This window comes from Magnolia sinica, chromosome 19 (genome assembly GCF_029962835.1).
Source record: "Magnolia sinica isolate HGM2019 chromosome 19, MsV1, whole genome shotgun sequence".
NCBI lineage: Eukaryota > Viridiplantae > Streptophyta > Magnoliopsida > Magnoliales > Magnoliaceae > Magnolia > Magnolia sinica.
The window spans coordinates 25,608,186-25,628,223 of record NC_080591.1 but is presented as its reverse complement, the minus strand read 5'-3'; the positions used below and the strand labels follow the sequence as shown (position 1 = coordinate 25,628,223).

The 20,038-nt window shown below is 41.8% G+C and overlaps 1 protein-coding gene across 2 annotated transcripts; it reads left to right on the top strand.

Annotated features, from left to right (window-relative positions):
• The first annotated feature begins 688 nt into the window (after positions 1 to 688).
• Positions 689 to 18,933, top strand: LOC131234706 (uncharacterized). Of its 2 annotated transcripts, XM_058231641.1 has the most exons (4): positions 689 to 1,949; positions 17,884 to 18,025; positions 18,123 to 18,283; positions 18,315 to 18,933. In XM_058231641.1, the coding sequence occupies exon 1, from the start codon at positions 1,170 to 1,172 to the stop codon at positions 1,926 to 1,928; it is 759 nt and encodes a 252-aa protein (XP_058087624.1). In that variant the 5' UTR covers positions 689 to 1,169; the 3' UTR covers positions 1,929 to 1,949; positions 17,884 to 18,025; positions 18,123 to 18,283; positions 18,315 to 18,933. The 2 variants fall into 2 exon arrangements, with proteins under 2 accessions (XP_058087624.1, XP_058087623.1); XM_058231640.1 differs by having other exon boundaries at positions 17,884 to 18,283.
• Positions 18,934 to 20,038: the final 1,105 nt, after the last annotated feature.

The window sequence follows — 20,038 nt, the reverse complement described above, 5'->3', positions numbered from 1 at the left end:
TCTTATATTTACTATCTTTAAAAATTGAGGCTAATAAAAAATTAAAAATGTGACACCCACTATTAAAATCGCATGGGGCACTTATATTTATTTGCCATTCATTCAAAGAGCTAGGTCTTTCGGATTCCAGCCCAAATACAGTGATAGGTTCTGTGGGGTCCACTATGATGTATATTTCTTATCCACGCCGTCCATCCGTTTTAACATATCATTTTAGGCAAAAGGCCAAGAACGAAGCAGATCCAAAGCTCAAGTGGACCACAAAACCGGAAACAGTGTTAGTGGAATGCGCAACGTTAAAAGCTTATCGGGGATCACAAAAGTTATAGATCAAGCTGATATTTGTGTTTTGCCTTCGTCCAGGTCTACGTGACCTTATCAACTGGTTGGATATCAAAGAAACATCACGGTGGGCCTTAGGAAGGTTCCAACGGTGGATCTCATTATCCACAGTTCCTTGTGGTGTGGTTCACTTGAGCTTTATATCTGCTTCATTTTCAAGACCACGTCCTCAAATGATCTAGAAAAATGGATGGACGGAATGCATATAAGAAAATACTTCAAGATGGCCCCACAGCGCCTTCCATCAGGGAATCCGCTTGCTTTCCTGAGATGAACGGTCTCGATTTCGAAGATGACGAAGCGGGTCTGGAGTCCTACAAATTTGTGTGCTCCTGCGATCTACCCCCATTCCCCACCTATTTCTGGTGGGTTCGTCCTGCGAAAACTTCCGTCTCTTTCCCAAAAAGCTCGATCCAACCGTCCAGCGCTACCAAGCGTCTCTACGAAAACCTAATTCCCATTTTAACCTCCACAAATCCCGGAATTTCCAGTTCCACACCTAGCCCTCGTCACAACAGCAGTCTCTGCACTTCTCTTGATAGATCTTCCATCGATGGCATCTTGGTAAATTTCCCAATCTCCAAATCCTATGTCCTTCGTATCTGCAATTCTCCTCTCTCTCTCTCTCTCTCTCTCTCTCTCTCGTCCTTCCATGACGGCTCTGTAAATATTAGAAAATTCAAACCCCAAAATTACCTCCTTTGCAAGTCCGATGGCATCTCCGTGAATTTTCCCATCTCCAAGACCTAATTCATCCTTCCCAAATACCCTTTTCCAACCATCTCCAGATCAAAAGATCGTTCGGCCTCTTCGAATCTCCACCGTCGATGGCAAAGGAATTCAACGTCCCGCCGGTCATCTTCCCCTCCGGCGGGAATCCCAGCACCAGCGCCGGGCCGCACCAGCGCCGACTCCCGACCGCTCCCTTCCAACCCCCACGGCCCGCCGTCAATCCTACTCTTCCCTTCATGTCGTTCGATGTCGGATCGGCCCCTCCCTCGACCTCCTTCTCTGCACCTGTTTTCGGCGGCAGCATTGGTGGGTCGTCCGGATCGCTTGGGTTCGATGAAGAACCCCCTCTCCTCGAGGAGCTCGGGATTAACACCCGCCAAATCTGGCGGAAAACTGTTTCGATCCTAAACCCCTTCCGAGTCAATCCCAATCTCCATGAAGACGCAGACTTATCCGGGCCGTTTATTTTCCTGATGGCCTTTGGCCTCTTCCAGCTTCTAGCGCACAAGCTCCACTTCGGTATAATCCTTGGGTGGGTCACTGTCGCCGCCCTCTTCCTATATGTTGTCTTCAACATGCTGGCGGGCCGCAATGGGAACTTGGATCTGTACCGTTGTTTCAGCCTCGTGGGGTATTGTATGCTGCCAATGGTGATATTCTCGGCAGTGTCACTCTTTGTGCCGGAGCAAGGGGTGGTGATTTTCGGGCTGGGGGCGTTTTTCGTGCTTTGGTCGACAAGGGTTTGTACGAGGCTTTTGGTCGAGCTGGCGTCGTGCGGGGATGAACATAGAGGGCTGATAGCGTATGCTTGTTGGCTGATTTACATGCTTTTCTCGTTGCTTGTGATATTCTGATTTTTGGATCGGTGGTAATTGGTAAGTATACCATTGAAAGTGTTCGATTCTATTTCAGGAAATTGGGTTTCTTGTAGATGTATCTCTTTTTTTGATTTTTAGGTTCCCTTTTTTGTTAAATTCTGTTTTATTTGTAAAAAATATTTAGTTATTGGGTTTTGTAAGGAATGCATGTTGTTCTTCTTTAGGTTTTCTTGATGACTTTGAAGTTATTGCTATTCTAACATAGAACAAAGGGATCATTTGGATGCCAGTAAAATCTTCAGTTGTAAATGGTTTACGAGTAGTTTTGGGTGGAAAATGTGGTTGTAAAGCATTTACAAGTTGTAAACACTTTACATGTAAACACCTCATTTCTTTTCCATGCAAAAAAACCCATGTTTCAGAGCACAAGTAAAGGAATTATGTTTGCAAAGACATCATGCATAGAGCTGTACACAAATCGAGGTGGCTCGGTTAACTCGCTCGAATCAACTTGAAGAAGCTCAACTCGACTTGACTTGAAACTCGATTCAGGCTGAGTTGAGCTGAATTTTTGACCTTGAAAATTTTTTTGAGCTGAGTCTGAGCTGGCCTGAGCTCGACTCAACTCGGATTGGTCCATAACTCAAACTCGGCTCACTCGGTCAATTGATATAAATATCAACTTAAAAAAAACCTTACTCCCTTTTAGAATTTCATTTCTCTCAGCTCAACCCCCCCTGGTCCGAGTCTAACTTGCCCGTCTGTCACTACCCTGCTCGCCCCCGTCCTACCCACTGGTCTAAGCTTAGCTCGTCACTGCCCTGCCCATCTGTTCGGTAAACAATCGAACCCCTTCCCATTTTTCATTGTATTTGGGTGGGCGCTGTCCATGGCTGCCTGCTCGGATTAACAATATATATTATATTATATTATATTATATAATATAGAATATATTATATGTATTTAAAAATTAAACTTGAACTTGGCTCGAAAGCATAAACTTGAACTCAGCTCGAGCTGTTGACCAAACTAGGCCGAGTTGGACAGTTAGGCTCGAGGACCGAGCCAAGCTGTGCCAAGCTCAACTTGGTTCGACTCGTGTACATCTCTAATCATGCATAGTAGAGTTCGATGGCTGATAAGTACATTGTTTGCGGGGCCCCACAATTGTGTATGGTACATCCAATCCATCCACAATGTGCGTTTTGGTGCTCTCCCAAGGCCTAAAACATACGCAGATTGATTCATTAGGTGGGCCACAGAAAGGGAACAGTTGAGCTGGGACACCCATCATTAAAAACCTTCCAAATTGTGTGTGGGGCCTGTCATGATTGCTGCAGAGCGTCCAATTTATCCGTCATGTGCAACTGGTGATGCTCTCTTAAGGCCTATAAAAATCAACATCTTTTGATGTGATTTGAATATTTGGTGGGATCTATTGCTCCAAGATCTATTTAGTGTGAAGATGCACTTTCTACATGGTATATACTTCACAAGCTCGCCAAACACAAAAAGCTATTTACCTATAAACACTTTACCACTTTAAAGTCAAATATGGCAGAATGTAAAGTGTAACATGTTTGGGACTAAAAATTTCACAAGCATCTAAACGACCCATAATGAACACAAACACAAGGACCAAAGTCCGCGGAGGTTCTCTTCCAAAGGGCTCTGGGTGTAGTTATTTCTAGGGGATTGAACCTTATCCTATTGTGGGTAGTACATGGAAGATATTTTGGGGGATTGGGTAAATGCATAGTTCTTCGGGAAGGCTTTATTTGGGAGTGGTTTCTTGCCATTGTTGTTTTTCTACTCCCCTCTCTATAAGGTATTTTTTGGATCGGTTATAATAAACTTGATTGCCATCTTTATAGAAAGGGGGAAAAAAAAGGAGAAGTTCAGAAAGCCTCGGATTAATTTACCCAATGAAGAAGATGGAGTTACTAAAGTTGTGGAATGAATCCCAACAACCTACTAGCTGAGAGCTAGTTTACTTTTTATTGGAATCTATTTGATTTTTTTAAAAATTATTATTATTATTATTATATTCCATGCATAATGAGAGTTACATGTGCACAAAAAGGACCTTGTATAGGCTTGAGAAACAAAGAATCCTAGTGTAATGTGAAAGGACTGAAATGACCTCACTAATGAGGTTTCTCACTGATAGGCCATAAGTGGGGTTAATTTAGTCTTCCCCCCATCATTTTAAAACATAAACACAATGGATAGTTGAAAACTATCGTCTGCACCTATGGCAATGTGAGGCCCCTGTGTATGATCATGTGGGGCCCACCTTGGACCTCTTTCGGTTCATACATGCTAAGGACCCAGTTGCTTCACACTCATAATGATGAAAAGCCTAACCCCTTTCCATGCTTCTCTCTCTCTCTCTCTCTCTCTCTCTCTCTCTCGCCCCGCCTCCCAATTGATGTGATCGGCCAATGGTGACTCTAACACCCTCCCTATGGCAATTTTAGGCCCACGTGTACGATCATGTGGGGCCCACCTTGGACCTCTTTTGGTTCACACATGCTAAGGACCCAGTTGCTTCACGCTTAAAAATGATGAAAAGCCTAACCCCTTTCCTAACATATCCCTTTCCATGCTTCCTTGTGTTTGATTAGGCCTATTTGGTTGACTTTCAGTAGGTTAAGTTGAGTGATGCCATTCTTATTGAGGAATGGTTTGACGCACCATTGAATACATATTAAAAACACAAAAATAGATTTTGGTGTTTTACATTTTTTCCTATTTTTCTAATAAATTTTCAAAATTTTTTGGTCTAAAAAAAGCTTCAGATTGGATTGATATGCCTGCATTTTATTGTTTTTGTGTCTAGTTGATTTTCAAATTAACAACGTTAATTCTTAGTCTTGATCATAGAGTTGCTTGGCTTATGTGGTGATGCAGGACATGGAAAATTAAATATGATATGCAAGATTGCAGGCTTAGATCACACCAATTCAGAAACAATCACACAAATTCCACATCCCACATGAAAATCCAAACATTCAATTAAAGGGGAATCTATACGGGTCCAAGCCGACACAGGCTAGGACTGGACTAATAAAATTATAAACCAAACAATGTCAAAGGGAAATAAAATCAACTACTCATGCATAAAAATCAGTCCCTAATCCAAGGGATTCCCTAATTTCAATTCAAGGAACCCTAAGGTGATAAAAAGGGGTAAATCAATTAGGGATCATATAATATAGGGTTAGGATTCATGAAAAAATGACTATGAGAGGATAAAAGAGGATAAAAACCTGAGCCAAAAGATGATCCCGCTTGTGGACAACAACAATGGCCCAAACGGACGTGCGTGTGATCCCGGCCGCACGTGTGTGGGGCCCACTATTCAGAAAAAGGCCACCTTGGCCCTGGTCAGCCAGGGATGGACTCCAAAACCTCCAAATTTCAGCTCGATCCGATGTACGGTTTGTGCGTGGTGCTCCGCCGAAGTTTCAGCTCGCCTGCGGGCCGAAATCTGGAAACCTGCTTCAATGAAGAAATCTGATGCAACAAAAGGACAAATTCAAAGTACGGATGGTGGGGGAAGATGGAAAAAAAAAAGATGATGGAAGATGGGGGTGAATTGGGATCGATGTGGCTTCGCACCACGGTAGTTAGCCCTTCGAAAAGGGAGGGCTTCGCACCCACTTTTGAATTCTTCCACAACTCACGAAGAGAGCAGAAAGATAAAGCAGGAATTTTTTATTAACTTCAATGAATGAAAAGAACTACAAATGGTGCCTATTTATAGGGAGAACCCTATACCAAAAAACTCGCACCATGTGCGACACCTATTACTTGGCGATGAAGTAAACTAAAATAAAAACCAAACAAGAAAATCTAAAGCGTTCACGATGTTCTAAATAATAACAATAAGCAAAACCTAAAATATAAAACTAATCCGACGAGTGGGCCACGATCATGAGATCCCATGTGGGCTTTTCTTGACTATCGGGCTACTTTTCTGAACCAAAACTTGACTTCTAGCTAGGAGGCCCTCCCTAGACGTCGTCATCGAGGCAGATCGATGGTGGGGTCCTCCATCTACGTACATACGTGCGTAGGGGGCGGCGTGAGTGCGCGTGATGTCCCCATCAATTCTCCCCGGCTGCAAAGATTTTGCCATTAGCGAAATAAAACTTCTGAACCGCTCCAGGATGTCAGGATCAAGTCTCTGAAGCTCCTTCTCAGTGAGCCACGTGCTGTCTAAAGCTAGGCGTGGCTTCCATTTAACCACGTACTTCTGAAACCCGCTGTCCGACGTTGAAACTATCTGATGGTCCAGGATATCCTCTATTTCCTTTTTGGGTGTGTGAAGGTTAGGTATGGGAGATAGAGGCTGGGAAAATGAGTCGGGAAGGATAGGTATGGGAGGTAGAGGCTGGGAAGATGGGTCGGGACGGGTAGGTATGGGAGGTAGAGGCTGGGAACATGGGTCGGGACGGGTAGGTATGGGACGTAGAGGCTGGAAAAATGGGTTGGGAAGGGTAGATATGGGAGGTAGAGGCTGGAAAAATGGATCGGGACGGGTAGGTATGGGATGTAGAGGCTGGAAAAATGAGTCGGGAAGAGTAGGTATGGGAGGTAGAGGCTGGGAAGAAAGGTTAGGAAAAGTAGATATGGGAAGTAGAGGTTGGGAAAATGGGTTAGGAAGGGGCCATGGTTCAAGGGATAAATATGGAGAATCAGGATGGGTGGGCGAATGGCTGGACAAAGTATCAGTGGTCCCCTGAAAAGTAACTAAATCCTCCACATCGGATGTGAAACTAATTCCCATGGAAGGTGGAAGATCTATCTCATACACATTGAGACCGTTTCGTTTTATAATTTTGACGGGTCCAGCACTACACGCGTGTAACTTACGAACGACCCTTAAAGGGTATCGCTCGGGCCTGATGCAGACCATCATAGAGTCCCCAATATTGAATCCTTTGAAACATTTATACTGGTCTGTAGAAAATGTGCAATGTTCATTATTAGTCATGATCTTCTGCCTGATTTCTTGATGCCATGAATGAATGTGATGCGCAAAAGACTCTGCAGACTCTGACGGCCTATGGGGCAGTGACATAGGGACAAGATCAATAAGTTTCCTAGGTTTATAATCAGTAACGACTTCACGAGGACTTAGACCTGTGGACCTATCGACAAAATTATTCAACGTAAACTCGGTTGTAGGTATTACGGTGTCCCATATTCTGGTGTGCTCTATATCCTTCGTAGGGGACTCATCCGGTAGATCATCAGGAAAGATATCACGTAACTCATCCATTACCGGAATGGCCTCAGTGGGTAACTCTACACTAGCCGCTGGTGCACTCTCTCCAGCCACAAGGCCACACATGTTGTACCCCTCAAAATAGTGGTCTTTATGTCTCTCATGGGGTGGGTGTCTGGGTGCACACCCATAATTGATTCCTTGACCAACTCCATTCATTGGTGTATCCTCCAGGCCACCTGCTTGAGATTGGACATCTACCCCAATGGTGGGGTTTGTCCTAGCGATGGTCTTTAGTCGGGTAATGCGTACATCAAGCTGTTCACAGCATTGGTCCATTTCCAAACGCTTAATCATAGACTCCAACGTCTGAGATATCTTGTTTAGTGACTCTTGCAATTGTTCCATGTTTAGTGTAGGGTGAAAACCGAAACCGCGACCCGTACGTGTGGGCATACACTGACTTGCTCAACCTTAAAGACCTTTTATGACAACTATATGCGTCTAAAAACTAAATGACCCTACGAGACTTTATATGAAGGAGACTACACACTGTTACTAAAATTCAGCTATATATGATGGACTGAATGCATGAAGGACTCAAACAAACTAAACCCTAAATATGTGGTGAATTCCCCTATAAGAACCCTAGGCTTTGATACCAAATTTGATGCAGGACATGGAAAATTAAATATGATATGCAAGATTGCAGGCTTAGATCACACCAATTCAGAAACAATCACACAAATTCCACATCCCACATGAAAATCCAAACATTCAATTAAAGGGGAATCTATACGGGTCCAAGCCGACACAGGCTAGGACTGGACCAATAAAATTATAAACCAAACAATGTCAAAGGGAAATAAAATCAACTACTCATGCATAAAAATCAGTCCCTAATCCAAGGGATTCCCTAATTTCAATTCAAGGAACCCTAAGGTGATAAAAAGGGGCAAATCAATTAGGGATCATATAATATAGGGTTAGGATTCATGAAAAAATGACTATGAGAGGATAAAAGAGGATAAAAACCTGAGCCAAAAGATGATCCCGCTTGTGGACAACAACAATGGCCCAAACGGACGTGCGTGTGATCCCGGCCGCACGTGTGTGGGGCCCACTATTCAGAAAAAGGCCACCTTGGCCCTGGTCAGCCAGGGATGGACTCCAAAACCTCCAAATTTCAGCTCGATCCGATGTACGGTTTGTGCGTGGTGCTCCGCCGAAGTTTCAGCTCGCCTGCGGGCCGAAATCTGGAAACCTGCTTCAATGAAGAAATCTGATGCAACAAAAGGACAAATTCGAAGTACGGATGGTGGGAGAAGATGGAAAAAAAGATGATGGAAGATGGGGGTGAATTGGGATCGATGTGGCTTCGCACCACGGTAGTTAGCCCTTCGAAAAGGGAGGGCTTCGCACCCACTTTTGAATTCTTCCACAACTCACGAAGAGAGCAGAAAGATAAAGCAGGAATTTTTTATTAACTTCAATGAATGAAAAGAACTACAAGGGGTGCCTATTTATAGGGAGAACCCTATACCCAAAAACTCGCACCATGTGCGACACCTATTACTTGGCGATGAAGTAAACTAAAATAAAAACCAAACAAGAAAATCTAAAGCGTTCACGATGTTCTAAATAATAACAATAAGCAAAACCTAAAATATAAAACCAATCCGACGAGTGGGCCACGATCATGAGATCCCATGTGGGCTTTTCTTGACTATCGGGCTACTTTTCTGAACCAAAACTTGACTTCTAGCTAGGAGGCCCTCCCTAGACGTCGTCATCGAGGCAGATCGATGGTGGGGTCCTCCATCTACGTACGTACGTGCGTAGGGGGCGGCGTGAGTGCGCGTGATGTCCCCATCATGTGGCCTTGGCTAATTGTGATTGGGGAATTCTTGAAATTGCTTTTGATCCATACTTGACAATGCATTTGCCGGGTAATTCCTAACTCGCACTGACATGCATTTTCGTAATTATAGCCCATAAGTATAGTTGACCATTTCTGTTGAGCTGTAGTCACCATCATGGTCGTATAAAGGGGTTATCTTACAACTGTATTGGCCATTATGTTAATGAAGAAGTCACCTTGTTACGCAATGCGGTGATGAATTGGTCCATTATGGAAAAAACAGGTTGTACTGGCGCAATTATGGGGGCTAATCCGAGCGTTATGAGCGTTGCAGGCCAATACTTGTCCTATTGACACCGTTACAGGCCAATACTTGTCATATTGACACCGTTACAGGCCAACATGGTGATGTAGCCCCATGACCCACCACATGGCCCAACATGTGCTGATTTTGGATTGTTTATTTATGTATTTGGGGCTTAAATATCAAGATTTGCAATTTACTATTTGTGGAAAATATGGGAGCTGATTTAAAGATGTGATTAAAAATATTGGGAGATGTGATTGAAGATATGGTTGAAGATTTGGAGGATTATTTCCAACATTTGCTTTTACTAGTATTAGGCTTTTACCATCTTAGGTAGATTAGTGCGATTTGAAATCAATCTCTCAGTTGGGGGGATTCCCATTGAAGATTCATTTAGAGGGAGATTAGATATGGTAGGCATTCCAAAAATTTGTAAGTATATGTTTTTCTGAAAGTATTGTAAGAAGAGGTTTGATATCAATATAGTACTTCTCCTTCTCTGCTCAAATATTCTTGGGGGTGTGCTCTTGTCCATTTCTTTGCAATTCGTGTGTTGAGATCTTATTAACTCAATAACCAGGTTGCACTATTTTGGTATTAGAGTGAGCAATTGTTGGGGAATTGCCGACACTAAATCATCTCCTGATGGCTTCAAAAGAGGTGGTGTAAGAAGAGTTTGTGCAAGTAATTCAACTGATCCATGCACTCATTGAGCGGGTAGATTAACTCGCACATGTGGTAGGCAATCTCACTAATCAAGTGGAGGAGCTCCAACGTGGAGGAAATCTAGATACCGAAGTCAGAGCACGTGGGCATGTCGGGGAAGGTCCTCGCCAAGGTCCTACGTTCCGAACCAACATATGCAGCCTTGGCTTATGGAGGCATGAATGATCGAATCCTTCGTTTGTTGAAATGTGATAGGGAACCTGGAATTGAAGTAGGAATTTCGAAAACGATGAAGAGATCCATAGAGTCAAAAGGAAAAGTTGACATTTGAAGTGATTGATGCATTAACGTTGGACCTACTTGAATTCTCTAATGGATCAATTGATGGATTTATTGATAGTGACAATTACATTGATAAACATGCAAATAGGTCTCAACACTGAAATCGAAGTACATTTGCAAAAGATGATTGTAGTGTGAATGTTATAGGATTGACGAAGAACTTTAAAGTTACAGCAAGCAAATTAGTATGCACAAAAGTGCAAGTGAAAGAGACATCATCTACAGTGGACTCCGCCAAAGGTTGGTCGAGCCAACGCTTAGGGTTGCACCACCAGATTCCACCATAGAAGAAGAAGACTCGTTGTAGAGATAGTACAAGTCCTAAGGTTGAGATTGGTTTCCAACTCGAGGACAAGTTCTTTCAAAGCCAAGGAGAATTGATGTAGGCAGTAGGCTCACAGCCCACCACAGGGCCCAACTTGTGCTGATTTTGGACTGTTTATTTGTAAGTTTGGGGCCTAAATATTAAGACTTGCAATTAACTATTTGTGAAAAATATGGGGCTGATTTAAAGATGTGATTGAAGATACGGGGAGATGTGATTGAAGATATAAGGGCTAATTTGAAGATGTAATTGAAGATTTGGATAAGTATTTCCTAACAGTGTTGTCATGCGCGACCGCATATACGCATATTCATATGCAAATCGCATATGCGATGTATGCGATCACATATTGACCATTATTATTATTATTATTATTATTATTTTTACAATAAAAACACTTTTTTATTTCCTATAAAAAGGCTTACAAAGCTCCTCCATTTGCAATATTCTCACCCCAAATTCTCTTACTCTCTTCTTGTCTTACATTTCATAATTCCAAGTAGTCTTAATTTCTCTCTATCTTACACTTCCTACTTCCAAGTGGTCTTCTCTCTCTCTCTCTCTCTCTGAAGTTGGAAGATCAAGATTCAATATATTTCTTACATACATTCTTCTAATTCTAATGTTTCTTTTCAAGGAAGATTCAAGTTCAAGTGTTCAACAAATACATTCAAGCACTCTCTCTCACACATATTACATTTCTATTTCATTCTTTGTCTCTCTTTCTCTGTTTTTTCTCTACAATCTACATTACATACATAATACATTTTACATATTTTTTTCCCTCTTTTTCTTACATTTTCCTCTCTTATATTTCCATTTTCTATAATTAATAAAAAATAAATAGCTTCTTCATTTTGTTGTTACTTGTTACTTTACTCCTTGTTAAGTATTATTTGTTAACTATATTGTTGAATGTTGATCACTTTGTTTAATTCATTTTATTTCACTCAAATGTATTTTAAATATGTAAAATTAGTTATCTATGTACTTCAGAAAGATCCCCTTAATTTCTGATATATATGTTTTACATTTCCCCCCTTTTATTTTATTTTTTTTATTTTAAATTTTTGAGGAAAAAAACAAATATGTGGTCACATATGCGGTTGTGTGCATATTTGCACAAATTTCCCCTATTTTTTTTAGTTTCTTTTAAAATTTTCGAGGAAAAAACAACAAATATGTAGTCGCATATGCGATCACACACGATCACACTTTTACTATTATTAGGCTTTTACAATCTTAGCTAGATCAGATTGTTTTGAAATAAATTATGATTGATTTGAAATTGATTGTGACTGATTTGAAATCAATCTCATGTCCATTTCTCTGTGATTCGGTTGTCGATATTTCATTGACTCGATAATTGGGTTGCACCATACGACCATAGAAGTCCATTACGGAAGTTTTTATGTTCAAAATTTCTCTTGATTTTCCATGTCTTTATTCATTCAACCATGAAGAAAGCTTAGAAACTAATTTTAAATTAGATCTAGGCCTACTTTGAGGATCCAACACAAAATTTGAGTGAAATTCAATGAATCGAAGTGGAGTGTACCATTTAGGGAAATATCGGAAGAAGGGGTAAATAATCACTTGTTTTTCATCTTTTTCATCTTTTTTTTTGTTGTATTTATTATTATTATTATTTGTAACGGTCTCTAATCCACCAGGTCATGCTAGATTTGTGTTCAAATAGGGCCTATTTGGTCAATTTTTAGCAGGTTAAGATGACACTGCCTTAGAGACAACATTGTTCCTAAAGAATGCCCTGTTACACCAAATACAAGTCCAAGACAAAAAAGAAAAAAATAAAAAAAGAAAAAGAATACATATTTGGAATCCTCATTTTTTTAAAATAGAAATTTACCAATATTTTTTAGATTTTTTTTTCAACAAAAGATTCTGTCTGTTTCATGACTGTATTGAGCCGATACGGGGTCTCTATTGGACGATCAGGTCTGTATCATATCAGACAGCAAGCTGGATGTTACACCAGCCAATACCGTTATTTCATACCTTGGTCACCATTCACTCCTCCAAGTCATATTTCAAGCTCTTCTGATCAGTTTGAATAGGAAAATGTTGACGTACTGACACCACTTATTGATCCATAAACAAAGGATGTCACTTATCTATGGAGTGTACCATCTTAAGCATTTCTTTTCATTAGTAGAGTGAGTTGCATCTAGTAGTTAAGGGGTTGGTGGGGCATGGCGCTTTTGGCATGTTGACATGTGAGTTATGTTGGTAATCTTGTATTGGTGGTTTCTTTGCTATTTTGAGTAGCCAACCACTCGGTCATGGCCTTTTGATATGTGTGGGCTCACACTTAGCTGTCCCCCTGGCAATTGCCCCTTCTAAGAATATTGCTAGGTGAAATCAGGTGAATTGAGGCCATTGCTACCATCTGGTTGTTGGGGACCAGGTTAAACTTCTTGAACTACTGGCTCAGTATGCCCATCCAGCAGGATCATGTTCCTTAAGTGCTAATTGTTTATCTTCGGGTATAGGATCACTTTTTCATATTATCTTACAGATCTCCTTCAGTGTTTCGAGAATTTGAGACAGGGTCTATTCATTGGGATTGATCCTTTCCTCCTAGTCTTTATCCTAGCCTCCATAGCCATATTGGTTCACAACTTCACACTATCACGAGTGAAAGAGGGTTACAGGGAGTGGTGTTGGATGTATTGATAATATCAGTCGATATATCAGCTGATATTATGTCTTGCAAGTGTGCTGTACGGAATCCACAGGTATTAAGTACCTGTTGTGGGCACAACATATTGTTGTTTGTTTGCAATATTGCATTAATATCAGTATTAGGATGCTGTTCATCTGGCCTTTATGAAATGGTGGCGATGGGTCCACATGCAATATATCATGTGTCTGAATACAATTTCCTGTAAATCACTGAAATTTGAGTGAAAGTTGAAAGCAAAACAGAAAAGAGAAAACCCTTTAATTCAATTTTTGGGGCAATTTTTGTGTGTCCATTTCCTGTAAATCAGTGAAGTATGAGTGAAAGGCAGTTTTCTGTTCAATTTTGTAATTAGCGAAGGATGCTGGGTTGTATTTTTTACTGTATGATTTGCAGCTTCTTAACAAAACTAATTTCTTCACTCTTCAAAAAATAAAATAAAATTTGTGTGTGTCAATTCCCTGTAAACAGTGAAATTTGAGTGAAAGTTAAAACAAAACGGAAAAGAGAAGAAAACCCCATTTATTCAATTTTTTGGGGAAGTCATCTCTAGTAAGATACTAAAGAGGAAGGCTAACTGGCTGCACTAGAGGTCCATGCATCTTGAAGGAAATCTCTAAATTCTAAATTTGGCAATGTATTTGGAGGGGTTGGCTAGGCCCCTAAGGATGGCTTGCGGTTCCCAGTGGAATCAGTTTTTAGGCTATATATGGGTGGGGGAGTCCTCACTCAAAGATTTTCCAGATTATACTAGTTCTTCTCCAAATACATAAATATCAAGTAACATTACAAAAAGAGATACCTCTTCCTTCCATAAGTAACATTACATGAATATGATTCGCAGAGCCAATCATATTCACAAGATCCACACCCACAACTCCCTCCATGAGGATCCCTCGCAGGTTAGGGATTCAACAGTTGATTTCTATGGGTGACAATTTCTGAAGACTATCTCTTGATTGCCTTAAGTATATCTATATCATGCATCATGGTGCCGTGTGGCTCCAGTGAGATTTCGAAGAGGTAAGAGAAGTGCTTTGGGAGATGGATAATGGTAAAGCCCTTGGACTGGATCAGTGTTTCCATATAATTTTTTCAAGCTTGCTGGGATTTATTAAATTGGATTTGATGAGTTTTTTCAAAGAATTTATGATTGAGCTATCATGAGTAGGTGCCTTAAGGCTTTCTTCATTACCCTTATCCCCAAGGTTGTGGACACTTCATAAATGAAAGAATAGATACCAACAATACCGGTTGTGGGGGTTTGTAAGATCCTTGCAAAAACATTGTTTGCGAGACCCAAGGAGTTACTTAGATTGGTTGTTCCTCCCTGCCAAGGTGCATTTGTAAAGAAATCTTTTGGATGGTATTCTTGTGGCAAACAAATGCGTTAACTCAAGACTTAAGGAGAGCTAGGTTGCTATATAAAGTCGACGTGGAAAATGCTTAAGATCATGTTAACGGGGACTACATACTATCTGTGCAGGATGGGATTCCAGAACAAATGGATCTGGATGGATTGAGGACATTTCGCTGCATCCAAATGTATTTTGGTCAATGGTTATTCCCTGTGTGCTTATTTCCTAGTTCCAGATTAAGGGGACCTGCTAGGAGGTCTTCTCAGGTCCAAGTGGCATTGGAGATGTTAGCTAGGTCTCAGATCCGAGTAGGGTTTAATGCATGGGGCATTTTCACCCTGGGCTTGAGTGAGGTCGCCCGTGGGATGCAGGGGCACACTCGAGGTGGGCGGGGCCCATGAGGGAGTTCTCGTGTTCGAGACTCCTCATCGGGGGTAATTAATGCGCATTTCACACCGGGCTCGAGTGGGGTAGCCTGCGGGATGCGGGGACACACTCGGGGTGGGCGGCTCGTGTGAGGTGGTACCCATGTGAGTTGGGCCCCACGAGGGGGGTTCGGCCGAGGTCCTAACCCATGAGATGTAGGGCATTTTCGCACCGGGTTCGAGTGGGATGCAGGGGCAACTCGGGGTGGGTGGGGCCCACGGGGGAGGTCTCGTGTTCGAGACTCCTCACCGGGGGTGATTAATGCGCATTTCACACCGGGCTCGAGTAGGGTAGCCTGTGGGATGTGGGGACACACTCAGGGTGGGCGGCCTGTACGAGGCGGTACCCATGTGATTTGGGGCCCACGAGGGGGGTTCGGTCGAGGTCCTAACCCATGAGATGTGGGGCCTGAGCTATGAGATAAAGGGATTAATTCGCCATACTCTAACAGTTCGAGCTTTTAGAGCAAGTGGTTAATTGTCCTGCATCAGGGTTGGCAGATGGTCTTCTTGGGTCCATCGATTTTGTGGGGAGAGGGAGCGGTTTGTTGGTTTCATGGGAGTAATTGCCGATGAAATAGAGAAATGAAACAGGAAGGGAGAGTAAATGAAAAAGGCAAGCATGTTTTTGGATGTTGACCCTCTCGAACCTTTGGGAGAGACGGTTCCTTGCAAAGGGGGCATAGTAACTCGGTCCTGTGAGAAAAACTCCTTCCCAAGAACATTGTGGGGTTGTCATTCCTAGTGCCAGAAGGTTTAAGGAAGTCTTTGGCTAGATGACCTCTCCCCCTCTCCCCCAAACATTGCCATTAAAAAAAAAGGACGATGAGGTGTTAGTTCCATTTCTTCATCAGAAGACGGGGCAATCGTTCCCTTTGAAGGCACATTTTCCTTGATTTCTGGAATGGTACATGAAGCAATCCTAGATCAACCTTGGGTTCTTTTGAAAATAATTAAAAAGTACCGCGATTGGATTTTCTATTTTCTGCACAATGTATTCTGCTCAATAGAAGCTCCAGAAGACGTTGATCAGAAGTGAGAGTGTTGTTTACATGTAGAGACAAGGGAGACTTTGATACTCTGGTTGTCTGATGGATGATACATGGAATTGCATACTTTGAAATTGAAGATTTGGCATACAAGTCAAATTAAACTGTCCAATTTATGGGTCTCAGTTGGGATGTATCAGGAACCAGAAATTACACGTATTTGATTATCCGACTAATTGAATTAGTGGACATCTATTGATCGGTTAAGGATGGGAAAAAAATAAAAATAAAAATCCAATGGTCCTATTTCAACAAACAAGTGTCTACGAATCAGAGGTTATGATTGGTCAAACTATCTAATTTTGGGACTGGGTTACCGGCAGTGGGTTTCACAATTTAGTCAATTTAATTTGAGTTAGTGTATGCCATGCGTACTATTTCTGAGTTGCTTGCATATCAAGTGTCATGCTATGCCAAAGTAGCAAATAACTCTGCTAAAACAAACCTTTAGATGGTGTTGTTGAAATTACTCAAGATAAATAGATGGTTTGGGTTTCTTTGGGACTAGGTGATTTGGGACAAGGCAGCACCCGTAACATGTCAGCTTGGGATGCATTGTATTTGGCTATTTTTTGAAGGTTAAACACCATTTAATGTTTTTTCTTTTTCTTTTTCTTCTTTTTTTTTTTAAATTTTTTTTTAATCATCATCATTATTATTATTATTTTTATACTGGAAGTACATCACATCATGGTAGGGTAATGTTTTACAGTTCAACGAGTAGTCCACTTGATTGGATGTTTAAGAGATCATCTATGGTTAGTCTCTTCACAAATTATGATATGAATCTCCTGTCATGCTTTTCTTTCATCTTGAAATGAGTGGGAGACTTATGTTCTCCTTTGTTGTGAAGTTTGTCATACAAAGTCATTTATCATTCACTCTCTTTGTATATCCCACATTTGTGGCAAACAATAATAAGGGCCCAGTTGGACACAACTGCAATAAAAAGGGTCTGTTTGGACACAACTGCTGGATGAGTGAGTTTCCGTGAAAAGGGGTTTCTTGTCTGCGTTGTTGGTCTACTTGCTTACAACCAATCCTATTGTTTTTTTGGGGAGTGGGCTTTTCAGGACCTATTTTGTCAAGTCGGGATCAGCGGGGGTGTGCGGAAGTGCATCCAAATGCACAACATAGACTGCAGTTTGGCTCAAAACAGTGTTTAGGCATTAAAAAGCCCCTTTTGAGGGAGCATCCAAACGCGCCTAAACTTCGTGAATTTTGAAAAGAGGGCTGTATCTCTTTGCTTTGAGAGAGTAATACAAGAACATTAGGTTAGTCCTAATCATGGTTAAAGGACTTGGCAACTTGGACCGACATGTCCGGTCTCAAGTTGAGTCGAGTCGACATGCTGAGTGACTCATGGTGTCGAACTAGATCATGCCTGACAGATTCCAAGTCGTAAAACCTGGGTTCCAAGGGCCTTTGTCCTCGCTATAGGGTTGCTCACCTCACCCGAAGTAGTTATCTCAGTCTCCGCTTCAACTGCTACCCTAACATGGCCTTCTAATATTTCGTTTTGTAGCGTGGCCCACTAATAGTTTGTTTTGTTGTGCCAAAGAGCCTACGGCTCTATATTCATCTATTTTCTGTTTGTGTTTTTTTTTGAGCAGTTTGAGTCCTTGGTTTTGGCTCATGTGAAATCATGCTTCTACTATCATATTTTTACAAATTGGTGTTTGTTGAAGGTTTATAAAATGAATTGCCATCTTGTATAGGCACATGGGGATGACACAAAATTGGATTTCATGATGAAATGTTGAAGACCAGTTGCTCCAGTCTATCAGTCGAGTCAGGATGCCAGAGTAGAAATTCCTCTCTGCTCGAGTTTGATTGAGCCTCACCACAGCATATTTTGAAGTAATCTTTTAGCAATACATTATTCACATCCATACCAAACCGGTGCAGAGAATTCGGCATGCATGGACAACTTATGCACCTATAATGCATACTGCAGGATTTGTTAACAGATGGAGAACACGTACAAGATGCTTGAAATGAGGAGGCAGTCAGGACTAGCAATGTTCTTTGCTGGTGGGTCATAGAAATGTCTTAGGTTGCCTTTTGTTTGTTCAGTTAATGTGTGATTCACTGCTTTTTGAAAATTGTTTTCTTTAAGTTTTCTGGTCTCTTCTTTAATCTTTACCAGAAATTCTGGTCTCTTCTTTAATCTTTACCAGAAAAAAATAAAATCCAGAGACCCGCCAGATGGGCAGCTTGGATCTAATTGCACTGGATCACCACACACACACACGTCATGTACTCTTATCAAGATGTGATGGCAATGTTTGGTTAGTTTCGGAATATATCTTGGAAGCATTTTGCAGTGGGATATGATTAAATGGTGTGGGGACCACTGTGATATGTTGATGACATCCAATTCATCCATCGAATGCCCCTAGCTTGTTTGGCAAGTGCCCAAAAATCAGTCCAATCCAAAACTGAGGTGGGATCATGGTAGGAAACGGTTCAGGGGTGACATGTGCCATTGATCCAAGTTGCGCCCAACGGAGTGTCGAAATAGGTCGATGGCTGTGGGGTCCCTTCATATTGGGCAGATGCTTTAGGTGAATGGGTTGTATGAAACACCCTGCGCGGGGGCTCTCCACGGGAATCAAGGGTGGGTGCTCCCCCTCAACTGCTTTCCTATCATGTCGCCCACACCAAGATTTTTTGGTCCCAATCCCAAACGAGGGGTGATGCATCTGATTTTTGGAGTGGATGTCATCAGAACAGCATGGTGGGACCTACAAATGTTTTTGACGAAAGCCTTTTTGCATTGAATTATTTCCCTCTTGCAGCATGGTTTTAAAGCTTCAGCTGAACCCGGGAAGTATTGTCTTATATGAACCGGTTTTGGTTGTAAAGGATACTGCTGGGCCTGGAATGGGGCAGTAGGACACCCTTTCCATGGTGAATGGTAAAACCTATTTGCAATTTTCAGCTTGCGCCAGTTAGATTGAGTGATCTGAAGATTCTGAACCGTTGATCTTATTATATACGCCACTTTGCATGGCACATGCACAAAAAATCTCCCATGTTTCAGTAGGAAAAAAATGCAATGGGGCTTGATGTTCAGCTAATAAAAGGCCAAATATTCTATATGAGGATCTGGAGATTTTCGATGCATTGGGCCATCTATGGCGATTCCCATCATATTGATGTCTTGAATCAGAGGCCCACTTGAAAAAAATGAAATTATGAACGTACATTGCAGTGGCTCGGATAGCTTTGCCTATGAGCCCTACATCTCTAATTTCCCTTTTGATTTTGCAGAAAAGTGCCATATGCTTACTTCTTAGTATTCCTTTCAGTCTGTTCTATTTATTAGGTGAGCCAGGATATCAAAACAATGGATGGTCAATGATTTCCAATTACGGGCTTGGCCTACTCTATGTAAGTGTGGGCCCACCTAATTTTCTACAAGGTGGTGATCTTTCATGATCATGCCCGTTTGGCTTGGATGGAGCTGGCCCGACCCCGATGAAAGCCCTAATCATCTTCGAACATGCCAGGGGATCGTGCCAAAATGTACCCCAAGGCCTCCTCATGGGAAATGGTTCTATGCGGTTGAGCTCATGGGAACTTCCCATGAGGTTGAGCTGTGTGGGCCACCGTGCATTTGATGAGTACCCTTTAAATGATGGGATTTCCCAAAAATCAGCCGTATAAGGTACTCAGGTGAGCCATACCATCTAAAATAATGTGAAGACATGCCTAAAAAATATAAAAGCACTTAGTGGGGCCCACCTGAAATTTCAATGCTTCTGAAACTTGGTCTGATCACTCGTGCAAGTGGGACACACATAATGGATGGGCTGGATTGGTGAACCACACCTCGGTGGGCCCAACAAATGATTATGACTGTTTTAA